Source organism: Centruroides sculpturatus, unplaced genomic scaffold, assembly GCF_000671375.1.
Source record: "Centruroides sculpturatus isolate CEXI.00-Female unplaced genomic scaffold, Cexi_2.0 scaffold658, whole genome shotgun sequence".
Taxonomy (NCBI): Eukaryota; Metazoa; Arthropoda; class Arachnida; order Scorpiones; family Buthidae; genus Centruroides; species Centruroides sculpturatus.
Genome location: NW_019384934.1, coordinates 213442 through 236397, shown reverse-complemented (window position 1 = coordinate 236397; position 22956 = coordinate 213442). Strand labels below are relative to the sequence as shown.

The window sequence follows — 22956 nt, the reverse complement described above, 5'->3', positions numbered from 1 at the left end:
TCCCGGGAAACAGTTCACTTTTATCCCGGGACAAGCAAAAGACCGGGAAATGAGAAACCCTACTAACAAGTCTAGAAATGTTCAAACATGTTGAAATTAAATCAGAAACTCAACATCACTTTAACACCAGGGGTGAAATCAACACTAAATCCAGAACCTGTTACTGGCATAAATCGTGAGCAAACCTTTCTTCACAAACATTTTCAAACTTTTTAAAATAGTTCTTCCTCAGGTAAAACCGATGGAATGCTTCATAAAATAGAACATAAAGATTTAAAACAAAATTGAATGCTTGTTTAATGAAACCTGTTGTGGTGGGCATGTCATGTTGAAATTGAATAATTTCTAATAAAAGTCTGTTTGTACATGTTAAAGCTAAGCATTCCTTTTGAAACTTATTTACATAAGTGCATATTAGGAGTATGTTAATATTATTGAGAATTTCTCAACAATGAGACATGATGGACAAATTTAAAATGAGTTCAATAATAAGTGTAAAAAAAATGTAATAAAATATAAAAAGAAATATTGGAAATGCTTTGCATTGTCAATATATGTATTTTCCAATATATATATATGTGTGAAGGAAATTCTGGTAATTAAAAATTGAAACATTTATTATTTTTAAATTATTTAAATTATTAATATCTTGAAATTGCTTTGTCTAGGTGATATATCCAAGGGAGAATTTGGTTTTGCAATAAAAGCAGATACTAGAAGTGATTTTGAAAAAAGTCTTAATTATACTTTAGAATATGCAACAAGTTTGAATTGCAAAAGGTAAGTTTATTGTAAAAAGATACTTTTTTTACTTTATTTACATACACATAAAATATGCATATGTGTATATATATATTTTCTAGTTATATATATATAAAACAAAAAAATTGGTACTTGTGAATTATTCTGTATGTCATGTGTTGCATTTCAATCTTGTATCCATTGTGCTCAGTCACATTGCTTATGAAACAATGTAGACAAGTTTAAATGGAATAATTAAACTTTACACAAATTAAACATATAATTAAAATTAATTTGTTTCGACAATATTAAAAAATATTTTTTCAAATATAAACATCCATAAACCCAATTCTTATATTACATTTAATTTACTGATAATTTAATTACAATTATTAAATATATCAAGATATTTAATAATTGTAAGAGCTGAGAAATTTTCTTCTGGCAAAGGTGGAGGGTGCTTATAAATGTCTACCTGATGTTTTAGATCTAACGCACTTGATGGTACACTCGTCCTTCTTCGAATATGAAGGGGTCACCTACCTACAGACGAGAGGTGTACCTATGGGTAGCCCAATATCAGGAATGCTCTGTGAATTAATGGTCAGAAAACACAAGAATGCCATATTACCTAAATTTCATGAGGACATAGCATTGTATGTCAGGTACATTGATGGCATTCTCATAATATGGAACAAAGTACCTAACCTTGACTTGGTACTTAAGTATTTTAACAATAACCCCTATGGCCTGTCGTTGAAAGTTGAACAAGAGAGTCATATGATGGTACATTTTTTGGATATCAACATAACAATGGAGCATAGTCATCTTTTCACATGTGTTTTCTATAAGGAGTCATATACACCTCTATTTATACCTAACCATTCACATGACCCTCATAGTTACAAAGTCTCTACTTTTAGATTTTTGGTAAAAGGGACCCACACACATTTTTCAGAGCAAAGTGGAAAGGAAAACGAATTGTCATAGATCAAGGCCCTAGCAACACAACATGGATACCTGTCCTCTTTGGTCAAACATTTCATAAAACAACATATAAATAAGAGAGGGAGAGGGTTATTCTGCAAGACAAACAAAAGTTATCACATACAATGAAACACTTTCTAATATATATAGAGAAATTGCAAGGACCACTAAAGTGCACATAACATATCGACGCTCTCCAACAATCTTCTCTCTCATCAGAAATGATAAAAACCATATAAATGACTCATACTCTCTAGGGGTTTATGTGGTACCTCTCCATGATGGCCGAGTTAACCGCTTGTTAACATACATTGGTGCAACAGCAAGAGGTCTTGCCATGAGGGTGAAAGAACTTGAATATTCCATAAGAAAAAAGCTGACTACTATGACATTAGCGATGTATGCGGATAATAAGGAAGTACACATTGAACTAAGGAACACTAAATTGTTACACTAAGTGTTGGATAAGGCACAACTGAAATACCTCAAATTGCTTGAGATCTAGCGGGCAATTAAACAGGGAGTCATTATTAACTTTAAGGAAATGGACATGCTATCCACAGCATGGCGCACCACTTTTGAACTAGATTCCACCGACAGAAACTCGCATTAAGGATAATTTAAATTACGGAGGATATTTGCATCATAATAATTTATGTGAAATTAATTGATTATTTATTCAGATTTCATTTATATATTTTACATATTTTGAAATTATATCCCGGACATTATATAAATTTTGACGCAACATATTTGAATTATGTAATCAATCCGAACTTTCGAAAAAATGTTCTATTTTGCTAGCTGTTTGTTTGATATCATTGAGACATGAAGATGTCTATTTCACATAGATGAAAACGTTTGTAAGAATTTTGTTTTTTTCGTGACATGAACTGGTAATGGTTTGGTGAGTGGTATATTTACAATTACCCAGTTTTTGAGATATATATCAAGATATGGCACCTAATGCCTAAAGCTTAGTTCACACTGAGTGTGGTTCACTGGTGAAAGCAAAAAACCGAGTGAATAACATGTCAGACATGATGTCATTTCCAGTGAATTTTACCATTTTGTGAAGTGCTTCAAAGTTCAGAACTGTCAAGATTTTTTGCTAGCAAAAAAATTTCACTACCAATCCTATTTTCACTAGTTGTCTCGTGGTTATTGTTGTTTTCAAGACAGCTACAGAAATTTTTTCATGCAATAGAGTAGATGTTGTAATTCACAGTTTTTTAATATTCCTCTCACTCACCATCACTTTCTTTTTGATGGATCTTTTTTTCTTAAAAAATAAGCAAATGTGGATAACAACAGAATATCGGAAACAGTCATTTTGTTTTTCAAGATGACGTTTTCTCTTGCTTGCAAATGATTGGCTGCTTAAAATTCACAATTGCTTTTTGCTCTTCTCATTTGCTTTCACTATTTGCTCTGTGTGAACTAACCTTAACTCAGTGCCAAGTAATTTGGCCTAAATTAGTAATTAGTAACATTAATATAGCCCAATGTAATTTGGCAATCATTTGGAATTAAATATTTTTTTGTTTATAAAGCGAGAATAACTTTTTTAGTGAGTAAATCAAACATATTAATATTATATGGTAATATGAGAATTTGTGTTGATGGGACATTTTGTATAGAATGGCTTATTCATTCAATATTTGGAATTTGTAACATCTGAAGTTGATGTTCCTATTCTGAGGATATAGTACATTACATTCTGAAAGCTTACACAAAAAGGCTTTAATTAAAATGAAGTTATATTTAGAATGAAAAAATCCAAAATGTAGGTGTGATGTGGGAAAAGGCACATATGTAATATGACATGAAACTACAAAAAAAGGCATAAAATTCAACATAGAACATCAAGGAGACATCTAAATTGGTATATTGTTGAATTCACATGGAGATCATTTCAGATGGAAAGTAATTTTTATGGACAACTGAAAATATTGGATATAAGTGACCAGTGTATTAAACCATTACTTCGAGAAGTAATGTAAGTTGAATCTATTATATTTTATTATCATACAACTGTTAAGAATTAAAGGAATCTATGTATGTTACAATAATAATAAATATAAATATTTGTCATTATTTAATATTTTAGTAAATCATGTATTTGGATAAGTGTTTGATTAATATAAAAAAGTAGCTCATGAAATTGACAAATTTAAATTTTTATTTTTGGATTTGCACACTGTTTCATTTACAATAGTAGCACAACACAATGCAATTGTGGGAGGATAACCTACAAGTACCAAAATATCATTTGACTTATAAACAATAATTGGTGACAATTTCTAACTTAAATTTTAAATTATTTACTAGGGTTCATTTACTAGCTGGTGAATTATCTGATAGTTCTGAAGAAAAAGAAGCTGAATCTATTTATGTTGAAAATATAGAAAAAGCTGTTGATCTTTTCAAAAAAGTAAGTATTTTTTTTTATATATTAAGATATTTCATTCTTTTGGAGAAATAAATGATTATTAAACTGAATAATACAAATAAAATAAATACATAAAGAACATCAGAACTTGAAGAAAAACATAGTAAAGTAAGCATAAAATCATATTTGTCTTTTTTATTAAAAGATATTAATCATACGAATAAATTTGAACAGAAATATAATTAACAGATGTCCCAAAATGATTACATTAAGCAGATTTTACTCTGTATAAATAGGATTAACACACATTGATCACTTAGTTTTTCAGAATATTTCTTTCTTGTCAAATAATGTTTCTTTAATCTTAACAATAAATTTTAATAGAATTATTCTTGAATACTGTTATATATCAAATTATATTTAATGTTTATTAGTTATTTTCTTTTGCAAAATAATTTACTGTATATCTGTGCAGATAAGACGATAGTTGAATCATAAAAAAAGACCTCCAAAATCCAGGGTTGTCTTATAGGACAGATACAAAAAAAATTAGATTGAAATTTATATGAATTAAAATCATTATAAAAACCAGAGAAACCATAATTATTTACTTGTAGAGAGTAGGGTATGTTCACAAAATACATTAGTCCATACAATGTTTTTGTTAATAATCAAGGTCATTATCCGAATGCCATTGACTATTCACAAAAGGTCATCACCTGAATCAGTGTGAATTTTGCAATAATAGCAAGGCAATGCTGTCAGATGAAAGAAAATAAAATTTGTTCATTTGAAAAATTACGAATAGGATATAATTCCGTATACGCTATACAGTATCATTTCATTATCCAGATGATGATTGCTGATCTGAATTCATAGGCCATTGATAGTTTGGGGGTCGTCTTATAGGACAGATATATGCTAAAACAATAAAATTTTGATGAAAATTTATTCGTCATCTTATCTGCACAGATATACGGTATTTACTTTTAAAACTGATATCAGATATAATATGAAGAGAATAGCACAGATTTAATATTATGTAAATTTTACTAAAGATAAGCAATATTACCATAGACTTAAGAAAAAGTAAGAAATCTATTGATTTAATTTCTTACTTTAATTAAAATTACTTTATGTAGAAGTTAAAAAAACTAAACAATTTAGAAAAGAAAAGTTGAAGTATGATATTCTGCAGGATAATTTTACTAGAAATAAAAAATTATAACTCATTAATTATCAATATTCCAACCTTCTTGGACACAGCAGATGGATGACTTTCTGGAAAGTCAACCATCTGCAGGAAAGTCAAACTTCATAAAAAAAGTAAATCAAGAATCTAATAATAATAATAATTAAAAACAATACAAAAAATTTGTATTGAAAATATTTGGTAGTTCTTACATAAATAATTAGAACAACAGAAGAATATTTTAGTGAACCAAAATGAAAATAAGTTATTTCAAAAAAGAAAATAAATAAATATTGTTATAATTGAAAATATAATTTAATGAAAGAGTAGATGCTTGACTAAGTTATATGAGGGATATTTTGAGAATATTGAAGCTTGTTGACAAATGAAAGTAGGCTGACTTCTCTACAAATGATTGGAGATCCTGAAAGATTCTGTGAGATGCTGCAATATATTTCCCTACACATGCTTCACATGATGAGATTTCAATCAGAGCTATGCTTGGCTACTCCATTCACTAAATATTTTCACAGCAGATGATTGACTTTCCAGAAAGTCATCTATCTGCTGTGTCCAAGAAGGTTGGAAATTGTCATCCAAAAAATGAAATCTGATTCAACACTTTCTTAAAAAGTTCAACATGATGGTCCAGGATGTCATCTCTCTCTCAGGGCAGTTATCAAGCTAATCTGAAAGATGTGTAGATCTGTGAAAGATGTGTAGATCTGTGTGTCTCTTACCCTGATGTTACAGGAAATGCGGTTTCTCTCCAGATGACAATGTTGGGAATAGGTATTAAACTAAACTGAGACACATCTGAGAACAGAACATGAGCCCACTGGTCTCTGACCTTTTTGAATAAAGATCCTTCTAACAAATTCTTCTGTACATAGTATGTTGAGATATTTTCATCCCTATAGCAGCTGCCAGCTCCTGAATGATTTGCCTTGCTGTCATCTCCATGTTTTCTTGCAGTCAAGATATATATATATATATATATATATAGTGGTGGTATGATGCAGTTGAGACATGAGGACAACTTATCCTGATTGTAAACAGTAAACACACATTCTATTTCTTGGAACTGTCTCTAGAGTTTTGGGAGAACATTTTGTTGAACTTTTAGGGCTCTGACATTTCTGTCTGAGACTGGTCTTACCAATCATTCTGCAGTTTCCATTGTTGAAAATCATCCATACAATAAAATCATACATGAAATCAGTCTTTGAGACATGAATGATTTCATATATCATTGAATTGAACTTAAGGGTTGCATCATCACCACTTATACCAGGTATAAGTGGTGATGATGCAGAGGAAGAACAAGCATGCTTTTTTCAACCCATCCATAATACGAATTTTCAGAGCCATGTCCTGCATTTGCAGGTGCACATTTGTGTTGCTAAATTTTCATATACCTGAACTTTCATTATGGCTTGTTTTACAAGTCTTGACTAGGATATAAAAATGTGCAGTATCAGGAACCAGTCTGCATAGTAAAGAGAACAGTTTGTTAAATTGACATTGTGATTGTGTATTATCAAAAAAGGGCTCTTGAACTTTATAAACCTTCCAGAGCCCTAACCAAATATTACACATTGCACAGCCAAACAATATGAAATGAACTTTACATAAATCACCAAACAATCACCTTAATATCAGGCTATAATATGGCTAATTAAATGATTAGTATAAAGTAATTTGACAATAGAGGTAGATGTTAGGTGCCATCTCTTAAGTAAATTAATAATTATAAATAAATAAATAAATTTAGAACCTTCTGGAATTTAATAATTTATTTATAATTATTAATTTACTTAAGAGATGGAGCCTAACATCTACCTCTATTGTCAGATTATTTTATACTAATCATTTAATTATCCATATTATAGCCCGATATTAAGGTGATTGTTTGGTGATATATTCTATATTTCTCGGGCTTTGAGTTGTTATTATTTATATGAACTTTACATCTTGCTTACAATGCAAGTTTTGTACTCTTATAGATTATCCTTTAAATTTTCACCTAAAATTTCAATTTCTGACATGAAGGAGATGATTCTAACATATTGATAAGTCATTTTCAGAAACAAATATAAATTTAACAATAACTGTTATTCAACTAATTGAACTGATTTAAAAATTGTTAAATCTTTTATTAATATATCAATAATCAATAAATTTAGAACTTTACTTTTATTAAATATTTAACTTTAACAAAATAGTTTTATTATTTGTTTATATTTAATGCAATAAATTTTTTCTTAAAACTTCTCTATAATAATGAATTAATGATCTCATAATTTAAATATTTTATATTAAATATTCTATTGAAAAAAATCTGAAAAATAATTATTTTTACATATTATTTTTTATAAAAGTAAGCACTAATTATATGTTCTACTTTAGTCAGATATAACAGTTCTCATAGAGCCTATTACAAGAAAAACAAGACCTGGTTATTTCTTAGCTGATTTTGATCAAGGTATAATTAAATCAATGCCAAATTAAGTTGATAACATATGATTTTTAATACTTTAAAAATGAATACTTTGTGAAATAATATTAAATGAATTTGTTTTAAATTTTTATTTAAATTTTGTATATTTTTAAAAGCTATTAAATATATAAAGAAGATAGACAGCAATTACTTAAAACTCCAATTGGTAAGTAATCTTATTTATTGCCTTTGAAATTACATAAATAAAATTACCAGCAATTATATTAAAACATTGAAAAAAATGTATGACACAGAGTGAAAAATGAATTGAAGATTTAGCACAGGTTTCATTACACAACACTCAAACTCAATATCATACCATCTTCAAAGTCCTGCAATTGCACACTTCAAGTGTTCATAGCACTTTTGTCAAAGTAATTCTGAAGCAATGTCCCATTTTTTATGTTGTCTTTAAGGGCTTTCATTACTGTGACTTCTGCCTATGCTATTGATTAGAATCTGTGACCCCTTTAACTTCTCTTTCATTTTAGCAAGCAGATGAAACCTGTAGGGGCATGATCAGGGAAGTAAAGAGATTGAGAAAGCACACTGTTATAACTTTTTTCATTAAGAACAATTAATATATAGGTATATTGTTGTGATAATTAAATATGTATGTATCTGACTAAAGTCATAGCAATGCTTTCCCAACCTCCTCATTTCTCAAATCTTGCCCTACAGACTTTTATTTTTTCCCTAAAATGAAAAAGAATTTAAAGAATTGCAGTTCTAATCAGCAGTATAGCTAAAAGCCACAATAATGAAAATCCTAACGATCCATGAAAAAACCTTTTTTACGAGGGTTATTTTCACTATTAAGTTCCACAAGGTGGTGACGGTCGGGTCGACAGTCACCACCTGAAGCAGACCTCGGTGGAGGTCGAAAGTACTTGTGGAACTTAATAGTGAAAATAACCCTCGTAAAAAAGGTTTTTTCGTGGATCGTTATTATTCAACGAGGTGTTAAATTGTTGGAAGTAGTTATCTTAATGAAAATCCTTAAACAAACAAAAAAATGGCTTCCAGGAATGCTTTGAAAAAGTGGTACAGATATAAACAAGGGTAGAAATATACAGCTGCAAAAGGAGTGTATTTTGAAGGTAATGTGATGTAAGAATTTCTGTATGTTGCATAAGAAATAAACCTGTTCCAAAAGTTCAGTTCATTTTTGACTCTACTTCAAATATTAGATGCTGAACAATTTTTCACTTTTTGGTTTAGAATGACTTAAATGGGAGCAATGACATTTAAATTATTAATTTATAAGATTTAGAAATAAAGATTAATCTAATATAGTTTAATAAATGAAGTCAAATTATGAGAGTTGTAAAGTTATCAAAAACAGATAAAATGTGAAAAGTAATGAAATATTACTTCTAATTATAAGAAAATTGATACAATAATTTTCTTATAGGAGAGGCAGAAATTTTCAGTAAAACTAGAATTAAAGTATATATGAATATACTTTTAAAAACAATTTCATTGATATCTCTTTGATTAGATTAATAATCCTATTTTAACTATTAGAATTATTAATTAATGTTTTAAAATAAATTTAATTTTTTCAAATTTATCAAAGTGTAAAATTAGATTAGAAAATCATTTTTAAGTTGTTTTATTCATTATAATTGAAATAGTTTATAAGGTTTTCTGTTGTAAGGATTTAATTATTAAATATTTAATTGTCTTTAATAAACATTAGTTACTAAGAGCATAAAGATTTTTTTTAAAGGAAAAATTTCATAATAATGCATAAATTTCCTAAAATGAGTTTAGGATTAAAAATTAATTAAAATTAGTTGAAAAAACTATCATTAATATTTTCTTTCTGTATTTTGTTTTAGGATATTTTTCATCTTCAAATGATTTGTGGAAATGTATCAAGAATTGAAGAATTACTCCCTTATACAGGTATATATTTTATAAACATGTATATACAGTATGGTTCACCGTATGCAACCAATACATTCCAAGGCACCTTACAGAAATTTGCATAAAAATAGTGAATCTCATTAATTNTTCGATGTTGAGGGGGCGATTAGTAACCATTTATATTTTTTGGGATGAAAAACAATTTTCTGGACGATATAGTAAAACATTATATTAAGAATAATTAGATATTTTATTTGTTATATTGTACAATAATTAAACAAATAACATTATACTAGTCACTAGTCTATTCAATGCAGTACAAATTTGGCATTAGTCTTGGCCCTCAGCATAGGAATTTTGAAGTGAAGGGGATGATAATAGGTAACGGTTTTATTGAAGGGGACGACGATTTGTTAGAGGTTGAGAAACATTGCATTAAATGAAGAGTGGTGTCCAGGCTCAGGCTGGACATGATGTTAAACTCATCACCTTAAGCTGATCAAAAAGGTACAGTAGCTTTTAGCAAAATACTGCATAAATGATAAAAAAAAAATGTCCCCCAAAATTTCCAGCAAAGACTAAATTTAGTGGAAATCCATCAACTTGGCAACATATAATGTGTAACATATATGTTTTGATCAATACAATAAACAAATATTCAAATAAATGTTTTCTTTCCTAATGATTAAATTACTGAATTAATCTTACTTCAAATAATAATCCAGTAATCTCCTTAATCCAACAGTGTTTCAGTCCCATATATGTTGGATTACTGAGATTTTACTATATTAACAAATATTTGTCTGATTTATTGTGAAATTATTTCTTATTGCAATAAAATAAGTCTTGAAATGTTTATAGTATTAGGAGATACCATTCCCATATAGTTGATTCTTCCTACTAAACATTATTTAATTATGTCAAAGACAGCCAGATTGCCAAGGTGGTTAAGGCATCAACCTATTGTTCTGGGGATGCAAGAATAAATCTGGGTGGGCAACCCTGGGTATGACAAATTCCATTCCTATTTATGATGTGCATGAAAAAGAGGCTCTCTTAATACCCACAGGGCAAAGAATCAACAGTACTTTTTTCTCATTTTTATTAACATGTTTTATATTTAGACAATTTCAAATTAAATAATTAAGATATGAATCTACAATTTCTAAAATAAAACATTGAGTATGTTGTGTAACCCATAGAAAATACTCAAATTCATGCAACTGTTACTTTAACATATTTAAGTTTATCAGTAATATGATTATTAAAATACAAATATAAATTTATAAACAATTTTAATGTAGAAGAAACTGTTTATATTTATCCACAACAGAAATTTGAAATAATTCCATTCCATTTATTCTGTCAGTTGAGAATCATCCAAGTGAAGAGTGAAAGTATTTCTGATAACCAGAACTTTAGCACATCTTTAGCTTTCTTTTATCATCATCATCAAAATGGTGCCAAATTTCATGGACTTTCTTCTATAGGAAACTGTTGAATATAAATGTACTCTTATTTTAAAATTTCCTATTTAAATTTATTATGATTTTTTGTTTTAAGCATATTCTGAATCTCAGTTCCTGAAGCATCATCCTTTATTTTCCAAAAACATTTAACTGGACTGTAATTCTTTTTCTTGTTATTGTTTAATATTAAATTCATCTTTATTTACATATTAACTTATTATAAAAATATAAATTTTTATTCATCAACAGAAACAGAGAAAGAACCAAATTAACTTCATATTTTCAATTAATTTATTGGTTTTAGCTTTGAATTTAACATATCTCCAAGTTGATGAATGGTACTTGAACTACAGTCTTTCAATGCTAAACTGAAAATTACGGATTTTGATACATTTAACTTTTCCATCAAATTTCTAGCTACAGCATTTATTTCAAGCTGAAAAAAAATCATCATACCCATTAATCATCATAACAATGTAGAAAAAAGAAATAAAAAATACACACTACCTCATCTTGACCAAATAGAACTTGTGTACTATAAATAATGTTCTTACTTTCATCTGATGAATCTTGTTTTACTTGTATCTATTAAAAATATAAAAATAAAAATAAATCACAAAAATACTCAATACATTTTATATATGTTTGAGACATATGATTAGAAACAAATATAAGAAAAATATATTATGACAAATAATAATGGTACTGTACATGTATTAATTTTATATGAAATATTGAAGTAATCTGGATAAGAAATTTTTTAGTTTTTTGGTCTTTTTTTTAATTTTCAGATCATGAATAATAATAAATTTTTGCCAAATTTTTTCAATTTAGCATTGAGAAATATGCTATACAATATGAAATTTAAAATCACCATTTCAAATTTCATTATAATGGATTTAAGGAAGTGCTGATTATACTGAGTTATACTGAGTGATTATAACCTTCTCTTAATAATAATTTTCATTACTCAATAGCATATTAAAATGTATTTGAGTATTATAATTTTAAGCTTTGGATTATTAAAATTTACCATAAATTTTAAATCATTCAAACTAAGTGAATGGACAAACTAAGTCAAATATGGACAACATTATTCAAGAAATCTAATCTCCATCTCTAGATCATCATTATTGCTCTCTATGCATATTTGGGGATATTATATCACTCATATTGCTGTTAGAATAAGAATTCAGAAATTTTTTTTATTTCAAATTCATGTTGGTATTCTATCCACACACTTTGTTTAATTTCATAAGTTGTTCGAAAGCTCAGAATTTGAAAACAGTTGTATTCGATAGTCACCTGACAATGGTAGCTTTATGCTATCAAAAGTGCTTGTGAACTCATTTATACTCTAAAAGTCACCATTGGTAATGCCACAACATGCAAGTGTAATTACATTATACAGTTAAATGTTGGCGTAAAGTGTACATTACTTTTACTAAGTGAATACTAACAAATAGGAATAATTACATATAATCTATTAATCTTATCAATATTAATATAAAACTCCAAGGGTTACATAAAAAAATGTTGCATTTGATAAAACTACAACTGTCAAAACAGACTCTATTGCAGGAGTGGTGAACCTGTGGCACATAAGGAGAAATCATGTGGCATGTAACAAATCATACAATTCCAATTTATCATCTGTCTTTTTCAATTACCTTTTGGTTTATCGCCTAATCATCCTTTTTTCAATCAGCTTTTTTACAATTATTCTAATTAAAGCATATTTGTTTAATTCTTTAAATATCATAATTCAAAGTCTAAAACTTTGACAAGCATAAACATCTTTAATTAAAGCTAAGTATGCTTACTATATGGCATGCAGGCTCAAAAAGGTTTGCCATCCCTGCTCTATTGCAATAAGAGGTTACAGGAGAAAGGATAACCATGTCACAGAATATATGTTTTGTAGGTTTTATTATACAACTCTTTATATATTAAATTAAATTATATAAATAAGTTTAATTTTTACTGTTTGATAATTTCATTTAATGAACATTGTAACCATTACATGAAATTTATACTTACAATAGTTCCCATCTTGTCATACTGAGTTATAATTATAAATAACTGATCAAGGTACTCTGTTACAATAATATCTGTATGATGGCCATTAATAATCTCTTGTCCCTAAAAAAAAATTTTAATAAATTTATTTATAAACTGATATAAACTTTTCTGCTATGTATAATATTAAAAATAAAAGATATCAGATTCTGCATATCTTTTTTGCAAACTTCTATGAAGTTAGAGGGAAAAAAAGTGCATTACACAATGCTGGGTAGTCATTTCTCAACACTTAAGAGAGCATTTCCATGTTTGGAATAATAGGCATATTTCAATATATTTTGACATATTTTATATGGAATTAAACCCTGAGAAAAAAGCTAACTACTCTAGGGAAAAAATAATTTTTTATTAAGAAGTGTGTTTTAGTGTTTGGTACAAAGGATAACAAAGCATGGATATTGTAAGTCACTGTTTATCAGGTGAAGCAACTCCAACCAATTCCTATATGTTAAGAGAGTATACAATCTAGCACTACTTAAGCTTGCAACATGGAATTTGTTCATTTAGCATAACAAAGGGTATGTTAGAGACAATCAATGGCATAGATTAATAACTGAAAACTTACAGAAAGTTTAACATTTTCTGGATTTTTTATTCACACTTTAATCTACATTTAGGATTTAAACCAAACCATAAAATGTAAATTAAGACCTACAAAAATAAAAGTTTTTATTGTGAATTTATTTTTCATACCTGGTAATATATATACTTTTGCTTGTTTTGGATATATATTTTGGGTTAAAAAATTGCATAAAAACCCAATGTTTAGATACTAATATGAAGTCTAATTTACACACACTTAGTATTTAACTTACAATCAACTTATTATATTCAAAGTACCATAGTTAAATTATATATAATTTTGTTAGTTATTACATAAAATATATTATTATTAATTACAGATTATTCTCTCTCAAGATATTTAAACTTTAGAAAAATACTCCAGTTGCTAACCAACAACTACATTATTCTCTAAGTTAAATAGATTAAATGTAGATAAAAATTTGTTTACTCTCATTCACTTGGATAAGAAATGAAAGATTTTAAGACATTAAAGATAAACATATCTTTGGCAAAATTAGTACAGGAATTAACTATGAATCTACAGATCTCAGAATTATACTAATATTCATACATTAGCAGTTAATGAAATATCTAGATCATTAACTAATTCAAATTAAATGAAACTATATATGTATAGTTTTATTCACTTTCAATTTAGAGATAGTAATCAACCAAAAAATATTGCAAATAATTTGATAAGTGAGAGCTTACAATTTCAATTATTATTATTATCTGTTGTTTTCAACAAATTTGTAATATTAAAATGCTTAATTCTGTTATGAAACACCATGGCATTGACTATGCAAAAAGTAATTAACTGAATATAATTTAATATATTTTGTATAATGAAAAATTATAGAAATAATTAGTTAATACTCTATAATAATACTGTAATAGATTTTACTATTTATTGATGATCATTTTCAATAATTATCTTGTAAATACATTTTTTATGAATCTTTCTAAGTTTAAAACAGTCTTTAAAATCTTACAGCTAGCCCACAATTTTGGTAGCCCACAATTTTTTATTAAAAAGTTATATGAATATTTCAAAGAAAGAATGCAGATATAATTCCTCATAAGAAGCTTAATCTTCAAAGATTTCTAATTGTCCAGAAAATATGTGAATTACTCTATCATAAGCTAAACAAATTTTTATTATTAGACCACTCAACCAATTTCAAATACTGTAAAAAAAAATAAAAAATCTAGCAAGTTGCACAACTTTATGCTCTAGCTCTAGCTGTTATGAGATTTTATTTTAAAATATTTTGTGTTATTAATCATAATAAATAAAATTGTTCAATGTTGACTCAGGATTCTAGACTTCAGGATATATTTTTCTTCAATTTTTAATTTTGAAGTATAAGACTTCAAAATTAAAAATTGAAGAAATAAAATTGTGTTTGGTACCATCCATTATAAAAAATTTTTTATAATAAAATCTCATATTATTAATTATTATAAAATGGCAAAAACTTCTCTCTGTGCTCAAAAATTAAGTTTTATAAAAAATTGTAAATGCTAATAATGAGTAAAATCTTTATTAAGTTCAACCCCTCTTGAGATAGAGAAGATCATGTATCTTATATCTTCATCCCCTTGACCTTTACCACCAAAATTTAATAGCATCAATGTTCCTTATATAAAAGTTAGCATGCCAAATTTAATTTCTTAATCGCTATCCCATCCCAAGAAATTAAGTGAAACAAACAATTATTTATTGTGACATCATCACAATGTAGGGCTGCAATTTTTAATCATATTTTTAATTAATTTAATTTAAAATATATGCTCTCCACCTCAATTATTAGTAGTGTCTTGCCCCTGTACATCATACTTTTCCTTTAACAATAGAGTGCCTATCATTTATTAACTGCTTTCAGGGGAAGTTTTGAATTGAAATAATGCGACTTCCAGTTTGCATCAGAAGTTCATGCATAGCTAATTGGGGCTTCCTGCCCCTAAGGTTTCCATATCTGTTTTCATCTTTCATCTATCTAATTTTGTTCTTGAGATTAAGAAAGACAGACAGATGTTGATGGGAATTTATAGGTCTACAATTTTTTCAACTTGCATTTCAATAGACATCAACACATACGCACATCCACATATGGAAGTAATGTCACTTCAATATAAAAAATTTCCCCAGAACAGAGTTAGATAGATGACCAGCACAACTCTATTGCTAACAGGAAAAGTATGATGCACAGAGACAAGACACTACCAAAAAAATTGAGAACACTAATGAAAAATTGCAGCCTGGCATTGTGAGGATGTCACAATAATTGCTTGTTAGATAAAAAACTGCAATACATAATCTAAAAACTACATATAAAATATTTTTAAGTGCAACCTCATTCCAAAAATTAGAATCAATGTAAAAAAGTACCAAGTGTAACATGAGCAACTGAATCAGTTTATCACATAAATGAGTAGCAAGACAAATGTCATTTGTGGAAAACACTATTAGAATAGGTGGTCTATATATGATTATGCAATTAAAATGCAGGAACATTAGAAAGATAAAGTAATAAAATCAGTACAGTAGAACCCCTCTAATCCGTCACCTTTGGGACTGGGAGTATGGTCGGAACGCAAAAAAGGTCGGATTATCAGAAAAAAAGTAAAATAAACAATCTTCCCCTTTGTCCAGTCTTTGTAGCACTGCTAATTTTTCATTTAATGAAAGAGTAACGTGTTTACGTTTCACTCCTGACATATTGAAAACACACACAAAACTGTAGTATATGTACTGTATACACAATGTAAAACATATACTGTAACGAACACAGAAAAATGCCACGGACAGTGAGTCACTGACGAGTTTCTCGACTCCGACCACGGTCGGATTAACCGGAGTGACGGACTAGAGGGGTTCTACTGTAATAGAAAAAAAATACAATCATCAGATTGGTGTTTCAAAAAATTAGAATCAGAATAGAAACAATTGACAACACAATGGTTGGTTTACCCTGAGCTTTGATTTGCCACAGCATAGAGGTTATTAATGCCTTACATTTGTTAGTTATTACTACTGGCTATATTTCTTGGAGCTTTCAGTTCTAACAAAGTTTCAGGTTTTGATGATGAATAAACATTTTTAATGATATTCCAAAGCCCTTCAGAGGGATTCAAGTCCACTGAATTTACAGGCCAGAATGTCTTGAAATGGTACTTTCTATCCATCATTAATTGCATGTGATACATGAGAGAGTGCTAGATCTTGCTAAAACACCACACCATTGTCTTCAAAATGTTTTTTAATAGTGGGAAGCAAGAAAGCTTCCAGTACATTTTGATATAACCAGTGACATAACTAGGACTAAGCATGTCAAAGGTTTAAATGACACAAGTGCAAGTCAGAAAAAATTTTATAGCAATTTTATACATTATCAATACTTAAAATAATTGAAAAAATAATAATGTTTATTGACAGATCTGAAGCTGTATCAACTAATATGCTTCTGTCAATATTTTCTCATTCGATCAAGAGCATATTTTGGGTTATGGATGGATTGATGAAATAAGACAATGCAAAACTTGAGCAATCTGCCAACTTTGGGCAAAAGTCTTCTGGTAGGATTTCTATGGAAAACTGGCCATTCAATTGTTTTATCCATTTGGTCATTGGTTTATTGAAATTTGTCAAAAAGCTTTCTAGTTAGCAAGAAAATAGCAGATTTATCTAGCTTGTAAAGAAAATGGAACAAGAAAAGTTAAAAGGCATTTTGACAAACTTTCTAGAGATTAAAACATTTGGAGTCTGTTATTGTTTCAAGTGAATATTTATTATTCATTGTTAAATATAATTATAAATGAAATTCACAATCATTTCTAAGGATTAAATGAAATAGTTAATGATTTTCTTCTATATTTTCAAAACATTACTCTTGTTATCTGAATTAATTGAACAAGCAAAAGATTTTCTACAAAATTATAGTACTGATTTAATAGAACAGCTTATTTTATATATATGTATATGGATGATTAAAGAGTAGGTGTTTAGAGCTATATAGTAGAAAGAATTATTGGGAAAATCTCAACCTAATTTGGGAGATTCCAGTTCTGACTTTTGGAAAAAAATTTTACTTCGAATTTCAGCCAATACATCAAAGTTGGTGCTCCTCAAAATGCAAAATTGTTTCCTAAGATTTCCAATAGTCAGAAGATCTATTTGTAAATGCTGTAAGTGATGAGCTAGAATTGCTGTTTCATTGCTAGAGGAGCTTAATGAATAATGTACAATCAGGTAAAGTGAGAACCCCGATTGTTCACTTATCAAAGAATTGTGAAGATTGTTTTTTGACTCTCCTTTTATATCTGAAATGCATCAAAAAATGTTCATACTGTAATGTATACATTAAGAGGATAACAGTGCTAAATATTGTCTGAGAGATGAAGTATTTATATTATTTTCTGATATTTTGAGTATTTATAATATTTTGAAGTAAAATTTTTCCTGAAAATTGAAACTTTATACCTAAAACAATATGTAGATCAAATTTTATTGAGATATGCCCAATAAGTATTCTTTCTACAAAGAGTTCTAAATACCTATTCTTTAATTATGATCAACCTGTGCATTTTGTAATTTATTTAACACTGAATGCTACGATTGATATGTCTGCTGATGTGTTAGACTTATTATAAAAAATTATTTATTAACATTTTCATTTAACAAAGTTTGCAATACAATAAGGCTCTTTTTGATTGTAACAGGTGCTGAGCAATCATTTTATAAACTTAAATAATTTTATTTAAATAATCGTAAGAAGTTCTATAAGCCAACTCAGACTGGCTAATTTAAATGTAATATCTATTGAAAGTTAAACTGCTAAATCTTTAATGTAGAAAATTATATAATTAATACTTGTAAGCATCTGTAATTCCAATAGTTATATTAAAGCCAAACAATTGCCAAATTTGATTGGGGAATCACTGATGTTAATAATTTTATTTTATTTTTTAATAAAGGTAATGTTATAGGGAAAGGGTGCCAAAAACTAGTTATATCACTGGACATAACTTACAGCAGATTCACGATTCCTTTTAAAAAAACACACTACTCTTTCTTTGGAAGCAATGCAACCCATACTATGATATTAGCAAGATGTTTCACAGATTTTGTTAAGCATGTTGAGTTGTATATTTCATGTTTTTATCTCCATAAATGGGAGATTGATTATTATATGTCACACAAAACTATCGGGACATTCCAATTTTCAATAAGAGTGTTGAGTGTTGAAACCAACAATTTGACATCATGGATGATGTTCCAACTTTGAGTACGAAGTACTTAGTTCCCATAATTCCATTCTCAGCAAGATGAATTTCATACAAATGTTGCACCAATTACCCATAATTTATTGGAAAGCAGCAGTCAACATATCTGTTGAGTGCTGAGTGTGTTGAGTCAGCATTGACAACAGTGCCACTTCAACGTTGAAAAAATGAATGACTTTTAATGAACGTTGAGATCAGCACTTAGTCAGTGTTGAAAATTGGAATGTCCCGTATGGTTCATCGTTAAAAGTGATAGTTGCCAATTGTCTTCAGTCCAACATTTTTCTCAAGCCCACAGCAGTTGTTGTTTCTTCTGCATTGTAGTCAGCAGCAGATTTTCTTTGGTATTCTTTGTAATGACTTTTTCATAGTACTGTATTCTTTGGAACCCCACACTCTGCAAATGGTGCCAATCTGTTGTTCCAAACAGCATGTGGTTGCAATGCAGTGAAGAATCCACATTTTTATGAAGAAATTCAATTACAAATGAATTTAATCATTTAATCCAAAATGAACCTTGTTTTTCAAAAATGTATAATTGAATTACTTATTCAGTAAGGTATATATGTTGAAATCTATACATACTGCATAATTAGGAAAAAACGTGCCATGTATTAAAAGTAAACTTTTACCATTATGTAAGAAATTAATAAATTCATATTTCCAAATAATCAGCTAATTAAATTTAAAAAATGAATCCTACGAAATCAATTACAATTATACCACCACACTTACTGCTTTCGTTTTATACGGAGGTTTATTATGTATATTTCGTGTTTGAAATGTATTCGTTTCTAATTCACAGGTGTTAAAATCATCCTCCATGATGATCATTTGAAAATCGCACGTTGCCAACTTCGAAACCTCGGTATCACTCAGAAAAAAATTTTTTATCCCTAAAAATCTCCTAAACACTTTTTCTTTCCCCTAAAATATCCGTCAGCTTAAGAAAATACAATTACATACATTATGTTTACTGTCTTTTTGTTTATTATTATTATTATTATCGTTTGTGTTTGAAACTGATTACGTCATAAAAGTATACAGAAACGAACACAATTAACACAACTGACATGAAGAAACGCAATTTTATTTTATCAGTTATGGTTTTTAAGAGAACAAACTCATTCAGCAGAAAGATGAAATCCCTCTATATTAGCTCTGTTAATTGTATCAGCACTGAACTTTGATGAAAACTAAAACAGAACTGCCGAACTCCGCCGTCAGTCAGTGTCTACTCCAGCGGTGTCCAAAATTTTCGATTTGTAGGCCAAATTGCGCATAAGTCGTAGGTAGGCAGGTCACAAAAATGATGTGTATTCCACATTAACAAAACTTAGGTCTGTTTCTATTATTTATAAGTAATGTATCAAATATATTCACGGGCCGAATTTCGTCCGGGAACCATAGTTTAGGCATTATTGGTCTAATCAACTACAAGGAACCAACAATTAGCTCACTTTTCTACTTATTTTTGTTTTAAAACAAGCACTATATCTTATACTAAAAAAATATTGTATTTTTTTTTTATTTTGTTAATAATTTTTTCATGTTTAAACTGGTTAATAACGTATTTAACAATTATTTATTTAAGTTATTACTTTTATAAATTTCATTTTTATAATTAAAACCATAAGAAAAACTTTTAATATATCGCTGGCCGAGAACCACTTTATTGGGCTGCAATTTTCAAAAATTGCAGACATAAATTCCCATTGGCAAACGTTTGTCCTATCCTTCTTTAATTTCGAGAACGAAGTTATATAGATGAAAATCGAGACCAGATATGGAAAGTTTAGGGGCTGGAGGTCCAAGTAACTATATACGAACTTCCGGTTTGGACCGGAATCACAATATTTTAGTTACCAAATTTTCTCCTGAACGAGTTAGATGGATGACCGACATGATTGTATTGCTAATAGGAAAGTGTGATGTATAGGGACAAGACACTAATAAAATTGAGAGCATTGTGACGATGTTACAATAAATAATAGCTCGTTATACTTCTAGTTTTCTAAGTTTTGAGAAATTTAGTTTGAAAGTTTAAGAGAACTATTAGAAGACTAGAAATAGGACAAATTGCTTTTGCTCCAGCAGCATCAGGAGTGCGGATGAATCATAATGGACTGCAATGAAGATAGATAGGAAAATGAAACACTTTTAAAATAATAAAACATAGTGGTTTTCAGCCAGCAATATATTAAATATAAATTTCACACTATGATTTAGATATTAGGGAAGAAATATATTATTACTATATTAGTTATTTTAATATGGAAATTTAATAAATAAGTATAGTTAATACTGTATATAGTCTATAGGTAAATTTTCAGCATAAAATTTTATTTATGTATGATAAATTATATTTGCTGATATAAAGATATAAATAAACACAATTAATTTTATTATTGAAAATAAGTTTAAGTTTTAAATTTCAGTGTAATTTTGATTTTAAAATCATAAAATATTGGAACAATTTTTTCCTAAGTTAGATGTTAAAATTCAATAAGTTTATTTTTGTATAATTATCGATTTAGTACTAATGATGTCAAGCACGAAACATTTTCATAAAAAATCAGAGTTAAATATTTTAAGTAGGGCATAAATTAGATTCAAATACAAATGATATGGTGGAATAAATATGGAATTTATAATTTTTTTTAATATAATTTTTATTTGCGTTTATTTGCATGTTCGAGCAAATCTTATATTTAAATTTTTATATTTTGTATATTTGAATGTTAAAAAAATTGTTACACTTTATGTAAACGTCAACGTTTTCGGTAGGTTCTTTACGAAAAAATTTGCAAAAAAAATAATAATAATTCGAAATATGTATTAAATTTTTTAAAATTAATTTATTTAAACGATAATAAACAACAATAAAATAATTATTCGCTACCGCGTTTACTAAAAACCACTTCGAACGCGGTGTCTTATATACAATAAATACAACAATTGTAAACTAAATTACAATTACCGAACGTATATATTAGTTAATTAACGTTAGAAAATACGTAAACAAGAATGTGATATATTAAAACAAATAAAAGAAGCAATTAAATTGCATTATTTTGATTTCTTTGTTCTGTTAAAGAATTAATTCTGGCAACACTGTCCGATTACGCTTTAAAGCTTGTTGCCTAGGTGATAAGACGCTGTAAACAAGTCAACGAAAATCGAATTACACTGTCCATTTTCTGTTATTTCAACAGGTAAATCAAACTTTATATTTATCAATTATGAAAAAAATTATGAATTTATATACGTAAAATGCTTCAGATTGTTGAAATTTAATGGTTTGTCAACATCCGTTTTAACCAAATGATCGTGGCTTTTATATTGCGAATATTCTTTATCAGCATTTAAGTATGTAGTTAAATTAAGTTGTAGATCGATATTACGTTAATACTAATTGAAACTTAACGCTATTTTAACGACGTGTCTCCAACTGAATACTCAAAATGACTCTTTAATCAGCTTAACAGTATTTGTAAATAAAGTACTTATCTCTTAATATTATTACATGCTTAAAACTATTGAGAAAAAAATGAGTTTAATTTGATTATAATTAATGATGATTGTAATTAAATTTTATTCATTATTCATAACTCTTTACATTATTAACACTTCACAAAATGTAATTTTAGAATTATATATATATATATATATAAATGGACGTGTGGGTTTCTATATTTCACTTTTCCGCAAAAACTACACATCGCACATGAATGCTGTTTGTATGTGGTGGTAGCCCCGAGTCTCCATTCGTGCACTATGGTGGTTGAGTCTCGAAAGCTATAAGGGTGCGGGAGATATGAGCTTGAAAGTGGTTGACTTCGAAGATGTGTAACAATGGAAGTGTTAACAA

At 28.2% G+C, this 22956-nt stretch overlaps 2 protein-coding genes across 2 annotated transcripts in view; one reads left to right on the top strand and one right to left on the bottom strand.

The window, feature by feature from the left end:
- The window catches only part of LOC111632046 (putative hydroxypyruvate isomerase), a 20583-nt gene extending 10774 nt beyond the window's left edge, over positions 1 to 9809 (top strand). Inside the window, exons 2-6 of the mRNA XM_023376400.1 lie at positions 669 to 780; positions 4060 to 4162; positions 7722 to 7797; positions 7929 to 7978; positions 9657 to 9809. Of these exons, the coding sequence (XP_023232168.1) occupies positions 669 to 780; positions 4060 to 4162; positions 7722 to 7797; positions 7929 to 7978; positions 9657 to 9809 (494 nt within the window). The remainder of the gene's footprint in view (positions 1 to 668; positions 781 to 4059; positions 4163 to 7721; positions 7798 to 7928; positions 7979 to 9656) is intronic.
- A 299-nt stretch (positions 9810 to 10108) lies between these two features.
- Positions 10109 to 20047, bottom strand: LOC111632050 (proteasome assembly chaperone 3-like). Its single transcript, XM_023376406.1, has 4 exons — positions 19821 to 20047; positions 13194 to 13295; positions 11661 to 11738; positions 10109 to 11589 (listed from the first exon to the last, which is right to left on the bottom strand). The coding sequence occupies exons 1-4, from the start codon at positions 19917 to 19919 to the stop codon at positions 11440 to 11442; spliced, it is 429 nt and encodes a 142-aa protein (XP_023232174.1). The 5' UTR covers positions 19920 to 20047; the 3' UTR covers positions 10109 to 11439.
- Positions 20048 to 22956: the final 2909 nt, after the last annotated feature.